At 43.4% G+C, this 18,313-nt stretch overlaps 1 protein-coding gene across 16 annotated transcripts in view; it reads left to right on the top strand.

Moving 5' to 3' along the window:
• The window catches only part of ADAMTS17 (ADAM metallopeptidase with thrombospondin type 1 motif 17), a 361,173-nt gene that overhangs the window by 289,550 nt on the left and 53,310 nt on the right, over positions 1 to 18,313 (top strand). The window contains exon 21 of one of the 16 annotated variants that reach the window (XM_055088185.1): positions 9,887 to 10,139. The exons of the other annotated variants lie outside the window; for them this stretch is intronic. Within the exon in view, the coding sequence (XP_054944160.1) occupies positions 9,887 to 9,914 (28 nt within the window). The 3' untranslated portion in view covers positions 9,915 to 10,139. Of the gene's footprint in view, positions 1 to 9,886; positions 10,140 to 18,313 lie in introns of those variants that run through there. 16 annotated transcript variants of the gene reach the window in all.

An 18,313-nucleotide genomic window follows, 5' to 3' on the forward strand; every position in this document is an offset into this window, starting at 1 on the left:
TTAGAGAATTTCCTTTAGCATTTGTTGTAGAGCTGGTTTGGTGGTGCTGAATTCTCTTAGCTTTTGTTTGTCTGTAAAGCTTTTGATTTCTCCATCAAATCTGAATGAGACCCTTGCTGAGTAGAGTAATCTTGGTTGTAGGTTTTTCCCTTTCATCACTTTAAGTATATCATGCCACTCTCTTCTGGCTTGTAGAGTTTCTGCTGAGAAGTCAGCCGTTAGCCTTATGGGAGTTCCCTTGTATGTTATTTGTCATTTTTCCCTTGCTGCTTTCAATAATATTTCTTTGTCTTTAATTTTGCCAATTTGATTACTATGTGTCTCGGCATGTTTCTCCTTGGGTTTATCCTGTATGGGACTGTCTGCGCTTCCTGGACTTGGGTGGATAATTCCTTTCCCATGTTAGGGACGTTTTCGACTATAATCTCTTCAAATATTTTCTCGGGTCCTTTCTCTCTCTCTTCTCCTTCTGGGACCCCTATAATGCGAATGTTGTTGCGTTTAATGTTGTCCCAGAGGTCTCTTAGGCTGTCTTTATTTCTTTTCATTCTTTTTTCTTTATTCTGTTCCACAGCAGTGAATTCCACCATTCAGTCTTCCAGGTCACTTATCCATTCTTCTGCCTCAGTTATTCTGCTATTGATTCCTTCCAGTGTATTTTTCATTTCAGTTATTGTATCATTCATCTCTGTTTGTTTGTTCTGTAATTCTTCTGGATCTTTGTTAAACATTTCTTGCATCTTCTCAATCTTTGCCTCCATTCTTTTTCCGAGGTCCTGGATCATCTTCACTATCATTATTGTGAATTCTTTTTCTGGCAGATTGCCTATCTCCATTTCATTTAGTTGTTTTTCTGTGGTTTTATCTTGTTTCTTCATCTTTTACATAGCCCTCTGCCTTTTCATCTTGTCTGTCTTTCTGTGAATGTGGTTTTTGTTCCACAGGCTGCAGGATTTTAGTTCTTCTTCCTTCTGCTTTCTGCCCTCTCTACCAAATATTGAAAGCAGAGTTAACACCAATCCTTCACAAACTCTTCCCAAAAGGTGGAATAGGATGGAACACTTTCCAACACACTCTGTGAAGCCAGTACTACCCTGATACTGAAACCACACACAGACATCACAAAAAAGAATATTACAAACCAATATCTCTTATGAATATCCATGCAAAAGTCTTCAACAATACTCAAGCACACTGAATCCATCATCCTATTGAAAGGATTATACACCATGACGAAGTAGGACTTATCCCAGGAATGCAAGGTTGGTGTATCATCTGAAAAATCAATTAATGTAATACACTTTATCAATAAAATATTTTTTTAAACAAAATGATCATTTCAGTAGATGTAGAAAGAGACTTTGACAAAATACATGACCCTTTCATGATAGAAACACTCAACAAGCTAGGATTGGAAGAGAACTTCCTAAACCTGATAAGGGGTATCTACAAAAAACCCATAGCTAGCATCATACTTAATGGTGAAAGGCTGAATGCTTTACCCCTAAGATCAAGAATAAGGTGCGATATCTGTTCTTGCTACAGTAGGGGCAACAGCAAGCTTAGAGGGAGGGAGTTCTCCATGGTCATGTCAGAAAGGGAAGTGCTGGTTCCCTGTGGGGCTTATGACTGCATGGTCCCTCACCAATTCACTTTTGATGTGCCACTGCATCCTGTGAATCACTATGAGAGTTGTGCTGTTTCCCCAGTAGAATTTTGATCTTAGAAACCACCCTTCCTAGAACTTCTAGAGACAGGTGTTCCCAGCAGGAGGCTCAAGGTGCCCCTACCCTGCAAGGTGAACTGCTCAGGGTGCCCCTACACCTGCACCAGAAAAGTACAGTCCACCAACCTCTTCCTCCCATTGAAGGTGATCAAGTGTGGTGGGAGGCAGGAGACCACCTGATTCATTAAGGACATGGCTGCAAACGAAACTCCTGCTCCACCAGCCTCCCACCTGCTCTGAAGCCTTGGCTGTAGCATGGAAATGTGAAAGAGGTGCCCTGGGACTACCAACTTCTAAAGCTCACTGGGCTTTGTCTTTGGTAAAGCAAATGCTAGACTCAAGAACATCTGAGATTCTTTGATCCCAGGCAACAGGAACTGAATCTAAAAATGTACCAAAAAGATAAAAGAGTATATAGAAAAGATATGGAGTAGCTCCCAAAATTGAAGAGCTGCTGAAAAGCATATTGGGGAGGGGATCTCGGCGGCACCTCCAGTGGACAGGACACTGCCTCCCCTCTAGGAGCTTCTCCACTGAGAGTCCACCTTCCTGGAGAAGGTCTGATGGGCCTGGCTTGGCTCCCATGCTCTCCAGTGGCATGGTGTAGACACCCAAAGGAAAACCGAGGTGCTGTTACCAGAAAAAAGAAGACAGCACTGGGCAGGCAAAACCAGCAGACGTGTCCTCCACCCTGAACACATAGAGACATGCTGACGTCATGATCAAACAAAGACTAGGAAAGACCATCCAGCGGACGCTGTCCAGCTAGGACGAGTGCCGGCAAGTCTATTAGCAGGAGGGCTACTGTACTGGAAAATTCCTGTGTCCTGGTGAGAAAGGCAGCCTGACGGGAATGTTACTTTTGGATGTGAACTTTCAGCATCAGCAGCCATATGATTCTCAAAGCATGAGAGTTTTTTTCCAAACTCTCAGTTCTTGGGTGTGGTACGACCTGTTACCAAACCCAGGCTTCTCCTGGTTATTTTAACCCCCAAATTGTACCAACACAAGTGCCAGTTCTTGGAGTGTAACCTGATCAGTTGTGATGGCTGAAAAGAAATGCCGCCAGGTTGTGATCTCATCAGCTGCTGGTTAAGCTCTATTCACTGTCCTTCTGCTTCCCTACTGCAAATTCAGTTTGTTCCTATAAATCCCAGAGAAGCGTTTTTTCCTCTCAAAAGAATATTTGAAAATGAATTTATTGTAGAAACAGAGACTCTTAAAACTGAGGACCTGTGTGCTTCTTGCTAAGATGTAAATTATGGAGGTGGCAGAAATCCAGGGCAGGGTGGGAGTGAGCCAGTCCGTTCCTGCCTGTCAGCAGTAAGGAGAGAAGGGAGAGGGGCTGGAGGTTGGAGTCATCACCCTATCTTACAGATGAAGACATCGAGACACTTGGTTGTTAAGTAACTTACTCAAGGTCATACCCATAGCAAGTAGAACTCACACCAAGGTTTTCCTACTTTTAAGTCTTACGTACTTTCTGCTACACCATTCTCATTTTAAAGGTAGTGCAACCTGCTTCTACCATGGCATAAAAAAGAACCCTTTTTGACCAGGGCACCTGTAAATAGATATTTTAAAATGAGACTGGAGAAGTCAGCAGATGGCATTGTAGTGGCCTTTGACTCAGAGGGGTGTTGAGGGGAAGCCGTGGTGGCTGCCTTATCTGGAAGTGAAACACATGGTTTTAAAATATAACAGTAGAGCAATTTTGCTAAATGCTGTAGCTGCTCAGTTTTCTGGCTTATTCTCAGTGTTATCTGGACCCATGCTGGAAAAGAAATTAAAATTCAGGAATTCTGCTGTCTAAGATGAGGGGTTTCAATGTGAAGGTGGCTTCCCAGGAGGCCTGTGTGTGTGTGTGTGTGTGGAGTGTTGGGGTGCAAGGAGCTGTGCTTGCAGGGGTGCCATCCTATAAATACCACGATGACTCCCTCTTGACCCCCAGCAGGTGATGTTGGGCTCAGAGAGGCTGGGAGGGACCCTCAGACCCAAGGGAGCAGTGGCACAAGTTAAAGGGACAGGACAGGTGAGAGGTCGTCTGTGGAACAAGTCCAAGATTTTCTGGGTAAGAAACTAAACCTGCCTATTCAGGGTTCAAACCCATAGCCTCTGACACCTCCGACGAGCCCACTGGGGCTGAACAATGAATTCGCCTGGGCTGAGCGCCATGTACAGGCAGGACACCTGTGTCACCCCTTTGTTTATTGTTTGCATTCTTTTTCTTCTCACAAGGGCAAGGACCTTATCAGTGTCCCATTCACTCAGCAAACATTTGTAGAGCACCTGCTGTGTGCCAGGTGGGCACTGGAAACTTGGGTGTGCTGCTCTCTCTCCAGTGCCCAGCAGCGTCCAGGGTTTAGGAGGGCTGGTGAGTCATTTGAACAGATGGACGGATTGTTTAGCACCGGTGGAGGGAAAGGGCCTCAGCCATCCCAGAATTGCTCACATCCATGGTCAGTGGCATTGTGTTGAAAATGAGGTTTCATTCCAGGGCCGTGAGCGTTTACACACTGGGGGGCAGATGCTCCATTGACAGAGGGCGGAAGTCAGAGGCTGGCTTGGGACCCCCTGGTTAAATCATTCACCTTGCCTCAGCACAGTCATGGTGGATTTATCCGTGCTGTGTCCTGCCCCCGACCACCTTGACTTGATCTTGATCTGACTCTGACTTTGACTCGGCCCTGAACCCTCCCAGAAGCCCTTCCCATTCCATTCTCTTAGCATCAGTTCCTGCAGAAATCTCTTAAATCTTTCCTTCACCCATCATGCTTTACTATGGCCTTTATTTAAATAGATTTCTTTCGAATTTGGGAACAAAAGAGCATTATATCCTTATTATGTGGAGGAACCAAGGCACACAATTTGTTAGGCTCAGTAGCTAATCAGAAAAAGAGTGAAATGCTCTCTCCATATTACCCAGGGGTGGCCTCACATGGGGGGGTTACTGAGGTCATGGACTCGGTCGAGGTAAGCATGGGTTCAGGTTCCAGAGCTACCACTAGCTACAGGCAAACTCATGGGCAGGTTACCTGATCTTATCACCTATAAATTGGGAAATCAGAACCTCTCTCATAGAAATCTTGAGACGATTAGGTGAAGTAATGCCTATAAATTCCTCCATCCTGAGTAAGTACTCGATGAATGCTAGCCAAAACCATCATCCCTGCTAAGCTACAAAACTCTATTAATGATAAACATCAGCCAGCTGTTGAACCCCAGCATTTATGTGTTATCCATCATTTCTTAAGGCACCACACACACACACACACACACACACACACACACACACACACACACACAGACTTTTAATACAGTGTATAACTACACAATTTAAATAACCCATGATGGTGTATTCCAGGTAATGAAGGTTTGGGGGAAGGTCCTAGTTTATGCTAACATTCCCCTTCTTGTCAGAACAAGTTTATATAATTTACATGTATTTTAGGGTAAATAAAAACAGCAGAACCATCTTGAGTGGTTCATTTCTAGCCCTTATGAATATTTCCGAGCTCTGTATTTGTGGACTTCAGATAATATTGTCAGCAGGATGAGGGTAGGACTTGGGGAGGAAAAGGGATTATGAAAGGTATCAGCATCCTTCAAACCCCAAAGTTGGGTTATGGCTTAGTGAGTGACCGGAAGCTTCACAGATGTGTCACCCTCCGTGGCTCAGTACAAAGCGGGCTGGAGAGGCAGTAAGGAGTGAGAGTGATGAGGTTCTACTTGTTGTGGATGGATGTGAAATGCTGGCCTCTGCCAGCACCTCTGTCTGCTAACCTATATTTGAATTTAAATACCACTGAAGGAAGGAGCCGGGTGAAATATAAGTACATAATTTCCAAGAGGAACTCCTTATGGCGTTCAGAGCAGAAATTAAAACCACGGAGGTAAGGAATGTGCTCTGACCCACACCAGCACATGGCTCAGGCGTGTTTCCTTTCTGTGACTCCTAATCTGCTTCCTGGGAAGGGAGCACTCCCCGGCCACTTGGAGAGAGCTTGACACTAAATCTTGAGAGCAGGGAGGGAAACACTTTCAGCTGCACCTGCTCACTGAGTTGTCAAGGAGGACAAATGTTGACCTAAGGGACAACCATGTTCCAAGAGCTAGTCAGAAACAAGCGTGGGCTTCGGGTGATGATCCTCATAGCACACACAGTGGTTCTCCTGCGCCAGAACCCCCTGGGGTGTTGTTCACCCACAGAGTGCCTGGCCCACCCCCAGAGTTTCTGATTCAGCAGATCTAGGGAGGGATCTGAGACTCTGCATTTCTAACAAGCCTTCCGATGATGCTGGTTTAGGTACCATACCGAGAGCCACTGGCATATGGTAACAAAGGTTACTTGAAATTTTAACTCAAGAAGTATGATGAGAACAATCAAGATTGGTGAATTGGATCCTGTGACTTGAACTTGGCAGCAAATGCAAAAATCCTCCAGTAGAACAAGTGTGTGGCTAATCTGGGAAGGAAAGGTAATCAGTTATCTTATCTTCTGGGGGCTGGAGGACTAGAAGGTCCAGAGCCCAGACCATTGAGGGGAGAGGGCAGCTGGGGCCAGAGACCCTACCAAAGTGAAATATAGGTGAGATTATCAAGGAGGCTCCAGGACTTACACAGCAGAGGCTCCCATGACTGGAGATGGAGATGGGGGGTCAGGCAGCTGGTCGCCCAAGTTTATAGGCAAAGCACTCCCCATTTGCTCTTCTCTCAGAAGATAAAGGATGCTGTGAAAATGTTCATCACTCTGACTTTAATTCTTACAAACCAGGAAGGAGGAGTCATCGGTAGGACAGTGACCAAAACCTGGGAAGCTATGACTGATTGTATCATTCTGCAGTTTGCCACAGTAAGGAAAGGGAACTCTGAGCAAGATTCACCACAGACCCCTCTGCTTTTAGAAAAGAGAATAAGTAAAGGTCAAAGTAGAGCTAGTTCTGATTCCGTAGCTAAAGAAAGTCAACACAGCTCAGCAGGTAGGGGAAATTCTGGAAAATTCAATTCAGATGCCATAATCATGGACAGACCCAATAATACATAAAGGGGGAGACAGACGCACAACCAGGGGCTACCTGGCAGCCCTGGATTAGTCAGATGTAAAGGCCCAAGAACACCAGAGAAAGGGGCAGAGGGCAAGGGCAGGTAGAAAACAGTTTGGAACCTCAGCAGATAGCTCAGCTCAGGCCAGACAGGCAGAGGCCTGCAAGCTGAGCCCTGCTTACAAAGTGTCTGCAAAGATAGCTTTTTGTTTTTTATTAAATTAACCTTTACAGTAAGAAAAACTGGAAGATAAGCCAAGTAAGGCCAAAATCCTGCTCCAACCCACTGCTGCTTTTCAACATAAGAGAATGGAATTAAAACCGGGACAGGTAAAAGAAAGTACCAGAGCATGGCGGCCAGGAGCAGTACAGAGAAGGTGGAGCCTGAGCCCCAGGAAACAGTTTGTATCCAAGTTCAAGAATGAGGGCTCAGCTGCTGGGTTCCCATCCCAGCTTCACAGTTGCCGCTGGGGGACCTCAGCCAGGCCGCTCAGCCTTTGTAAAACAGGGGACATAGATAGCACCCACTTCATAAGGCTGTCATGAGAATTATATGAGTTAATAGAAATAAATTGCTTAGGAGAGCTCTTGGCACACAGTAAGTGCTAAATATGTCTTTTTTATGATCACTGTCATCATCACGATTTTCCAGAAGTGTCCAAAACCCCATTCCAGGAAGAAATTCAATCCAAGATGCTACAGAACTCTACAGATGTTACCTCCAAGGCTCTGCCGATTGGTTCTATGAAATTGTGGCTGAAGAGAGAAGAGCCAGAAATCTGAGGGTGGGTTTCAATTTCCCAACTGGATAAATGGGCAAGTCTGAGGAGTGCAGCGTCAGCCTGCTGTCAACCCCTGGCACAACTGGAGGACAAATCAACGATTTAGACGGATGGTTTGTGTGCACTTTAGAAAAGAAGGCTGTGTGCATGCCCTAAATGAGGGAGAGTTAATGAGAACACTCAGTGCCTGTCAGACAGTGTTATTCGGGCGTGGGTCAGGTCGGCAGAACACTTAGCAGATCTCCATGATATTGCTGTGGATGAAGCAGGGAAACATGTGGGCTGATGGCCTGTCACCATGGGGCTGCCACTAGACCCAGATCTCCTCCATCTGTGTCTAGGGTGGCCCCTGGTGGGTCTGTCTGCAGCGCTGCCTGTGGAGTTGTCAGCCTCCTGTCATGTGACTCTTCTGGGCAGGGCTCCATGGTGGGGGCTGCCATGCGATCAGGAAGCTCCACAGAAACCTGCAGCTGTTCAGTGGTAGGGATCCTCCTGGAACCCGGCACCCACTCTGCTCTCCCTCCCTTCCATCCCCCAGCCACTCCTTGTGGTTCCAGCGAGGGACACACAGACTCCCAGTTCTCAGTGATTGTAAGGGTGTGTTGTTACAGGACAGAAGACAGGGAAGAAGAATGTGCACTGAAGTTTTTATAGCTAGCAAAACTGTCCTTCAAGTATCAAGACTTTAGAAAAACAGTTTTAAATATGCAGAAACTTAGGATACTGAGCCCATGAGCCCTTCTTGAGGAAGCTACCAGACCAGGACTCAGCAACTTTTTCTTTAAAGTGAAGATATTAAATATTTTAGCTCTGTAGGCCATGTGATCTCTGTCATAACTACTCAACTCTATCATGGTAGCACAAAAGCAGCCATAGACAATAGATAAACAAATGGGCAGGGCTGTGTTCCAATAAAACTTTATTTACAAAAACAAGTGTCAGAAGGGGTTGAGCCCTCAGGCCATAGTTTGCCAACTCCTGTATGATAGGATGCTCTTCATCTAACTGAGAGATGGCTGGGGACACTTTGATAAAAGGGCTGATGGTGGACATTTTAAAATATTTAATTGTAGAGGTAAAACTAAAGCAAAGATGGAGATAGGAATATTTAACAATGAAAATATAACAGTAATGAATATTTATGCCCCAAATAACACAGCAACCACTTTGTAAAGCCTAAACCACAGGAGGTGCAAAGAAATATAGATAGAAATTTATTGGGTATAGGTGACTCTTAATATAAGACAGATCAAGTGGCAAGTAAATAAAAAATAAGGAAGGATATGAAAGAACTAAACAACATAATCAGTAAGATAAATCAGATATATCAAATACTACACCCTGATAATATAGAACACACCTTTTTCTCAAATGCACAAAGAAAACATCAGTAGGTTCCTAGAATTAGAAATAGTAAAGACAATAGCCTCTGATTACAAAGCAATAGAGTTGGAAATTAATAAAAAAGATTTTTAAAGTGCAAAAGTCCCCTCTACCTGGAAATAAAACTTTACAGGATACAACACCCACATTTGGCAGTAACTCAAAAGTGGAGAGACCTGGAGATGTCCACTGACATTAAGCTCAGCCTGAGCATTTAAAGCTGTTCCTTCACTCACTCATTTAACAGATTTAACTGAGCAACAGTTGAGACTAACCTAAGATGAAGAGGTTCCTCTCTGCCTTTCAGAGTTTGCTTTGGGTGGGAAAGACTGATAGGGAAATAAGGGAGCTCCAGCCCTGTGGGAGAGCTCGTGACTAGGGCACGAGACAAATGCCCAGCTGGGATTCGTGTGGATGTGTTGAGGTACCAGGAAGCAGTAGCTGTGCCATATCACAATGGGATTGGGTGGAGTGTGGGGGAGAGCCCTCCTCACCTCTCACTGGCTGTGTGACCCTGAGCAGGTTACTTCACAGGAGCCTCCCTTTCTTCATCTCACTGGGAATCAATATCTGTCATGGAGAAGGGTCCAATTAGTGTGTTCTTACTGCTTATTGACTTGAAGCTGGTCAGGTTATAACTGGAGAGTGTATTTGTTAGGGCCACATTCTAACGAAACATTGGCTGGCTATGTCCGCAGCAGGAGATGGGGGTCAAGGGTGAATGGCCCGGATACTGCTGCCTCATGAAGAACAACTGAAAGCGAATGTACATTGATAAAAAAAAAAAGAAGACTAAAGGGAGACCTCGAAGGATTTCAGAGACCTTCTTGCCCTGGTGCCTTTACATACTTTGTGTCATCATCTAGAGAACAAGCATACCTACTCTGGTGCTTCAGCAGGCTAGTGGGACAGACATCCCAGTCATAGTGTAATGAGCTCCCTGTCATACACAGATCTGAGCAGCCCCTGCTGGTCTTCTGAATGCATCACTCATCACCTTGGATCCAGGACTTCAACTTCTGCCCTTTGGAAATCATCCAAAATATAATGGAGAAAATTGGCAACCACCCAAATGTCCAACAAGTATGCACTAGTTAAGTAATATGGCTCTATCTATACAATGGAGTGTTATGCAAGCATTAAAAATCACTCTTGAGAAAATATTTTTGATCACATCGGAATTGCTTCTGCTATCAAGAGTGAAATAGGCAAAATAGTAAATGATTTGTTTATAGTATGACATCATTAAAGAAAATATGTTTAGAAGACTAGGATCATGTATGTTCTTTGGTTCTCTTGTTTTATATTTTTATGTACCTTCCAGATTTTCTACAATGTGCATGAATTATACTTATCATTTCTACTAAGTAAACAAAAAATATGGCTCTAGAAGAGATTCCTAAAATGAGTGAAAGTGTAGACAGAGATACCCTGGAGACCAGCACAAAGATCATTTTAGGAAGCTCTGGATCACTTCTCAATTTTCTTCATTGACAACCATGGAATTCAATTAAACTCAGAAAACATTTGTTGCATCCTTAACAAGCACAAGGCTCTGTGCTAGAAACTTTCATTCAGAAGAGCCAGGGACAAGGATCATTCACAGCAAAACGTGACCAGGCCTTTGAGGGCGAAGGGAAGGGATTCTGAACTCTGAGTGACTCCAAGTATTTTGCCAGGGACTGGGACATTCTCTACAATTTTCTAAATAAAATTTTCTTTAGTTTGCCTAAAAGTAAAAATTGACAACATGCAACACTTGGAGGAGGAGGGAAAAGATGTCACAGAACTCAGTCCAACAAGTCTTGCTGTAGAAGTCTTTTCTCTCTGGTTCTCGATGGTGGAGTGAGGGGCGGCCAGTCGCGTATGCCCGTGTTGGTGGGAAATCCTTAAAGCCTAATTAGACAGAGACACCTCTGCAGAACAGACGCTTAGGAACCTGTTTTTACAAATCAAGGAGAAGCAACAATGATCTAGTGAAAATAGATCATTCTGACACGATACTTGCTGAATAAAAATCTCAAAAGCATGCCGGGGGATTTTATGCCATAGACTTAATAATGCCAGAAATAAAATGAATCTCTTTACTTTCTACTTGGAAGGCTCAGGAACATGGTTTCTGTAGCTCATTAGCTATTAAAATTATTAGCAAATTATTATTTTCAATTGAAAGTGGCTATGGTATTCATTATTTCCTCTCATGCCAAGACTCTCTTTAGTCTACTCAGAACATGAATTGTCCAAAGCAATCCAAAGTTTCTAAATAGTTTTGAACCAGGTTCACTGACTTTGGCCCAGCAAGCCACTCAGGGTTGAGTGGCTAAAGGAATCCGTTACGTAATTTATTGAGAACTTAATTGAGACTAATTATTATCTCTCATTGCCTTGCCTGAAGAACATCTGCCCAGCATCTGCTGTGACTCCATTTGGTTGGGATGTTTGAATTTTTCTGTGAAGTGAAATAAGGGGCATGAATATTTTATTGTGGATTTATCCCACTATAACTTTTTATAGGAAACTGCTGGTTGTTTTATTAGCCAGCAACGTTAATAGACAGTGTCTCTCCTGCTGGAGCCAAGGTTTAGGATGTACTCAGAACACACTGCCTTAGCAAGATCTGCCCCTGAGGAGGAGGTGGGCGGGTCTGTGAAATATGTGGCTAAGTCAGTGTTTGGGAGCAGGGGGTGCAGATCCTGGACTGTTCTGTGATGTGCCCGCTAAGACCCAGGTCCATCCAGAAGGGGGCACAAGTTGATAACAGGTTGACCGTATATGACCAATCACTGGCATATCCATGTGAGAAATGAATAGGAGCCATTCACCCCATTTCACAGGGGGAAAAACAAAGTTTCAGAAGTTCAGCAGCCATGGTCATCAAAGACTTAGTGAGCCCAAACTAGAACCGAGCCTCTTGCCTCCTAGGAGGCTCCTGGCCATGACGAGGTGAGGATATTCTTAGGGGAAACAATATCCTTCACACTGTTTGGGAGCCAGGGGCAGAAGAGGGCATATCCAGGACCACCAGAAGAGCTCCTGGAGGGGCAAGTACTTGAGACTGGACAACTGAGAGAAGTGAGGAGGCTGTGCAGGCAGAGGGAATAGTGTCTGAGTCTCCAGGTCTGGGAATATCAAGCAGTCTGGAGAGGAAGGAACACATGGGGCCAACCAAAGCCAGGCGGGTAAGGCTGGTCCTCCTACCTTGATCTGTCCTAAGTCTTATTTTCCTTAGTGCAGAGTCTTATTTTTGTTTGCTTTCATATATTCATGAAAACATCTGCAGTCCCTAGTGGGATGATGGAGGAGCATGGGATGAAGGAATGACTAAATTATCGGACTGGGCCTTAAGTGCAGCTGGCCTCTTGAGTGGGACTTCAGGATGTGAAAGACAGTAAGCACTAGGGAGCCATCGAAGGTTTTAGAGTGAGGAAGTCACATGACTGAAGCCATGGCAGAGGTGTACAGACTACTTGGAAGGAAAAAGAGATCCCATGGTGGGGAGGCCAGTTAGGAGACTGTTACAATACCCCAGGCAAGGGTTGCCATGGAAATGGGGAAGAGAGGCAGATTTGAGATCCCTTATGGGGGTTGGCTTGGTGGCACTTAGCAGCTGCTTGGACATGGCTCAGGGAGCAGTCCAAGCTGCCCTCTAACCCTGCATGGCTGGTCTCTGGAAAAGGAGGGGCCTCCAGTTTTGGCAGTGGGGCAAAGAGGAATGGTTTGTGATCTTGTCTACCCAGAACCAGAGGTGTGGTGGGACCCCTGCTGTCCTCTAGGTTGTCAATCACACAGGCCTGGAGTCCCCAAGGTGGAGAGTCAGGAGGCCTGTGCATCAAAATACCAATGGAAATCATAAGTAAGCTCTGGGAAAAGGAAAGAGGAAGGGAAGGGAAGGGAAGGGAAAGGAAAGGAAAGGAAGGAAAGGAGGGCCATAGGAACAAAGGAGCCCAAGACTGAACAAGGGGAGGGCTGAGATTCCTTGGAGAACAGGGGAGGAGGAGGCTTCAGAGAAGTAGAAGGCAGGCGGCAAGACCTCCCAGCACCTGAGAAGTCAAGGAGGAACGAGCAAAAATCAGGCAGAGCGGTTGCCAGGGTCAGAAGTGTCAAAACTGTCATCTACACTAAGGATTGTTATGACAAGTTATGCTTACCAAAGACCCTTAGTCATTTTAGTTAATGCGGGAAGGAAGACGCCGCAGGATGCCAGCCACCAAGCAGGATTGGGGCCCCGCATCACCAGCCATCTCCACATGGCTCTGGCCTGGATGTCTGTCACCCCTAGGGAATTTCTTCCCAGGCTCACTGTGGACATGACCTTTACAAGCCACACCAGCAGGGCCCCCACTTCTAATACAGCAGCATGTTATGAGGCACCAGGGATTCGAAATAGACCCACAGAGTGTAACCGTGGAGGCTGTTGTCCAGGGGCCTGGCTGGCTCCTGTCTGCTCTGGGGGTGTCCGGAAGCGCCTTTGGCAGGGGGCGCACAGGGAGCAAATGTGGGGCTTGCAATTAAAGGTTGTCGTGTGTGGGGAAGCGGGCAGAGCTGTAAATTCCCTTGCTCATAAAGCTGCACGCCAGAACCCTTGCGGGGCGAGCTCCGAGACAGAGTCAGCCAGCTTTTCAGGCTGGTCGTGTTGGAGCCCTGCCCCTGCCCCTCTGAACACAAAGGCCTTTCCCCTCTGTACCCTTTCCAGAAGACACAGAGCTGGCTCACTCCAACTCTGGAGAACTCCCCCTAGGAACATTTTCAGAGAATCTTGTGAAATTCTGAGCATTTTCATAGCCAAAGCGAGGCAGTGGCAGGGGTGGAATGTCAGGGAGGTCTGCTTGCATGTTTTCATGTTGAATAATTTTGTGGGGCTGGGCAGCTGGGCCAGCTGGGCAGGGGCTCCTGCTGGCGTTACTCAGGCCTCTGCGTATTTCTACAGCCCACTCTTCAGGATTTTGGTGTTGGTTTCGAATTGGTACCACTCAGACTACTGTCTTGGGAAAACCATGTCACATCATGAATCTGGGGGAGTCTTTTTTTCCTCATCTTTTAGGACAAAATTCTTGGGACTCACCTATTAAGCCAACCAAAAGACAAATTACCGGAAGGTGGGGTCAAAGCATTGACGGAGGACCCGTGTGGCGAACCAGTGGTATAGAGTGGCCTCTTCAGGTCAGAGCCAGAGGAAGACACACATCCAGCCTCTCTGGTTTAGGTTCAGAGCCACCATAGCTGCCTCCTTGGAAAATGAAAGTGAGAAGTCCTAGACCAGAGGCTGCGAAACCAAATTCCACAGCAGACATGGCTTGGCCTGCACAGGCATCTTAAGGTTTTAGAGTTCATTTCCAACATTTTAAAACCAGATTGCAATAAGACTCTGAATTTTCAACATTACTTTTAAAAAGGAAAGATGTGGCAATACTTGACCCACATGGCAACTGTGGGCTGGAGCCCGGTGGCTCCCAGGATAGGCACCCTGTTCGTTCTCAGTTGACCACAGTCACTGCCACTCTCAGAAGTCAAGGTCAGTTAGTACATACTGACCTGGCTCTGGGTTGTGTAAGCATTTTTCTTATAAAAATGTTTATATGTACAGAAAAGTCTGAGTTTAACTAATAAAAAACTATGCCTGCACCTCCCAATTTTAACAAATTTTCATGATTGCCATATTTTAAGTAATCTAAAGTAATAGCATGTTATTAAAATAATATAATACAGATACATTAAAAGTCCCCCTTGACCCCTCCCAGTGCTATTCTTCACCCCTCCTCCATTAGTGTGTATGCTTCCCCCGCTGATTTTCAAACTTTTACCATATATGCATATATCCACAAACAAGAGAGTATTGTTTGGTGCATTTAAACAGGCTCTGAGCATATGTATGTTCATCTTGCCTTTGGGATCTAGCCACGTTGCCACTGTGGCTCTGGTACACCCATTTTCTTTGCTCTATGTGATTTCATCTTAGGTATTTAGTCGTTTGCCATTGATGGACATTTGGGTTGTTTGCCAGTTGGGGCTTATGTAAACAATTATGCAGTGAACATCCTTTTCCAATTTCCTTAGACACATGTGCAAGTTGTATCCCAGAAGTGTAATTACACAGTCATAGGTCTGCACACCTTGAGCTTTCCTCCAAAGGCTTAACCTAGCCTTACCATGTCACCAGCACTGTAAGGGCTCCCATTGCTCCAGTCATGAACAAATTTGGTTTAGTCAGACTTTATAGTGTTGCCGTCTGATGGGGAGGAAATGGTGCCTCATTGTTTGATTTTTTAAATTCCCCTGTGCTGTAGTGAGGTTGAGTGTTTTCATATGTTAAGAGGATATTTATATTTTTTCTATGGTTTATCCTCCTGTTGTTTGTGCATTATCCTGTTGGGCTACTTATCTCTTACTAATTGCTTTACGAGCATTCTTTATACATCTTGGATTATAAATATTTTCCCTTATTTGAGGCCTCTTTTTTCACCTATGGTGTCTTTGAGTAGAAGCTTTTATCTTTAATTTAGTTAAATTGGTTAACTTTAGATTTAGGAATTGTGCTTCTTTTGTCTTGTTTGACAATTTCTTCCTGACTTTTCAACTACAAATATGTTTTCCTGTGTGTTCTTCCAGAACTTTTAAGGTTTGGCTTTTCTTGCATATAAGAAGACTTTAACACATTCAGAATGTCTTTTTCTGTATAGTATGAGTTGAGACAATGAATTAATGTCTTCCATATGATAACCTGTTGCCTCTCCTCTGTTTTATGTAATGGCTAGTTCACCCCGTTCCCACTGATTGATAAAGCTGTATTTATGGTAACCAAGATAACAAAACACACCATGCTTTCTGACCACAAGAAAATTACATTGGAAAAAAGCAGTAAAAAGATAGTGACCCACTTTTCTCTATATTTTTGGAAATTAAAAATAACTCATGGGCTAGGAGGAAATGATATTGGAAATTACAAAATATTCAGAACTAACAATTAACATTTCTTTTTTTCTCCCTATTTTTGGGAAGCTGTGGATTATATTTCTGTTCTTTTGATGGTTATCCTTAAATGTGACCCAGGTACCTTAACTATAACGGTTTCAGTAGAGTCCAAAGTACTCAGAATTGCTAGCCTCTTCCTAAACAACACAGTGCCCTTAGTGCATGTGACCCTCAAACAGCCTCTACTTGTTCCTGTTATTATCTGGAGATTTGGTGTTACTATATCGAAAAACCAAAACTATTCTGATATAACAAAAAGTTATATTAATTATATGAAACAGACAATATTCCTAGAAATACAAACTACTGTAACTGACTCAAGAATAAACAGATAACCTGAACAGACCCATAACAAGTAAAGAGACTGAATTAGTAATAAAAAAATTCCCACAGAAAAAAAAGCCCAGGATCAGATGGCTTTACTGGTGAATTTTACAAAACATCTAAGGAAGAATTAATATCAATTTTTCACAACCTCTTCCAGAAAGTAGAAAAGGAAGCACTTTACAACTCATTTTATGAGACCCATATTACCCTGATAACAAAACCAGACAAAGACATCACAAGAAAACTACATGCCAATATTGCTTATGAATATAGACACAAAAATCCTCAACAAAATATTAGTAAATTGAATCCAGCAATATAAAAAGGTTTATATACCATGATCAAGTGGAAACTTAATGCTGGGAATGCAAGGTCCATTTATCATCTGAAAATCAAATAATGTAATATATCACATCAGTAGAATAAAAGACAAAACCACATTATTGTCTCAATTAACACAAACACACACAAAGTATTTTCAAAATTCAATACTCTTTCATTATCAAGACCCTCAACAAACTAGGAATAGATGGGAATTTCCTCAACCTCATGAAGGGATCTACAAAAAACCCACAGGAACCATCATACTTAATGGTGAAAGACTAAAGGCTTTTCCCCTAAGAGAGGAACAAGACAAGAATGTCTGTTTTCACTGCTTATATTCAACATTGTACTGGTGGTTCTACCCAGGGCAATTAGGCAAGAGAATGAAAAAAAAGGCATCTTGGTTAGAGATGTAAAACTATATGTATTTGCAGATGACATGATCTTCCATATAGAAAATTCTGAAGAATCCAGTAAAAAGCTACTAGAACTAATGTATTTGCTGGAAAAACAAAATTCAACTGAGTAAATTCAGAGATCTAATTGGCTTTATTTATCAGTTCATGAATCAGTCAGGATCCCATCTAGCAACTAGAAGAGCACTCCAAGGGGTTGTACAAAATGGGATATTTTTACTGGCAGAAAGAGGTGGGCAAGAAAAGTGTTAACAAAAGAAAAGATTGCTTCAATCTAGACCATCTTCTTCTGGTGGAGGGGAAGGGCTTTATCATAACATTACTTCACTAGTGTTGATCAGGAAATTTCAGATTGACTTTTTTAATATCTTTATTGGAGTATAATTGCTTTACAATGGTGTGTTAGTTTCTGCTTTACAACAAAGTGAATCAGTTATACATATACGTATGTTCCCATATCTCTTCCCTCTTGCGTCTCCCTCCCTCCCACCCTCCCCATTCCATGTCCTGGCTATTGTAAATAGAGCTGCAATGAACATTTTGGTACATGACTCTTTCTGAATTATGGTTTTCTCAGGGTATATGCCAGTAGTGGGATTGCTGGGTCGTATGGTAGTTCTATTTGTAGTTATTTTAGGAACCTCCATACTGTTCTCCATAGTGGCTGTATCAATTTACATTCCCACCAGCAGTGCAAGAGTGTTCCCTTTTCTCCACACCTCTCTCCAGCACTTACTGTTTCTACATTTTTTGATGATGGCCATTCTGACCAGTGTGAGATGATATCTCACTGTAGTTTTGATTTGCATTTCTGTAATGATTAATGATGTTGAGCATTCTTTCATGTGTTTGTTGGCAATCTGTATATCTTCTTTGGAGAAATGTCTATTTAGTTCTTCTGCCCATTTTTGGATTCGGTTGTTTGTTTTTTTGTTATTGAGCAGCAAGAGTTGCTTATAAATTTTGGATATTAATCCTTTGTCAGTTGCTTCATTTGCAACTATTTTCTCCCATTCTGAGGGTTGTCTTTTGGTCTTGTTTATGGTATCCTTTGCTGTGCAAAAGCTTTTAAGTTTCATTAGGTCCCATTTGTTTATTTTTGTTTTTATTTCCATTTCTCTAGGAGATGGGTCAAAAAGGATCTTGCTGTGATTTATGTCATAGAGTGTTCTGCCTATGTTTTCCTCTAAGAGTTTGATAGTGTCTGGACTTACATTTAGATCTTTAACCCATTTTGAGTTTATTTTTGTGTATGGTATTAGGGAGTGTTCTAATTTCATACTTTTACATGTACCAGTCCAGATGGACTTGGAGTCTGTCATACAGAGTGAAGTAAGTCAGAAG

The sequence above is a fragment of the Physeter macrocephalus genome, chromosome 11, assembly GCF_002837175.3.
Source record: "Physeter macrocephalus isolate SW-GA chromosome 11, ASM283717v5, whole genome shotgun sequence".
NCBI classification, from domain to species: domain Eukaryota; kingdom Metazoa; phylum Chordata; class Mammalia; order Artiodactyla; family Physeteridae; genus Physeter; species Physeter macrocephalus.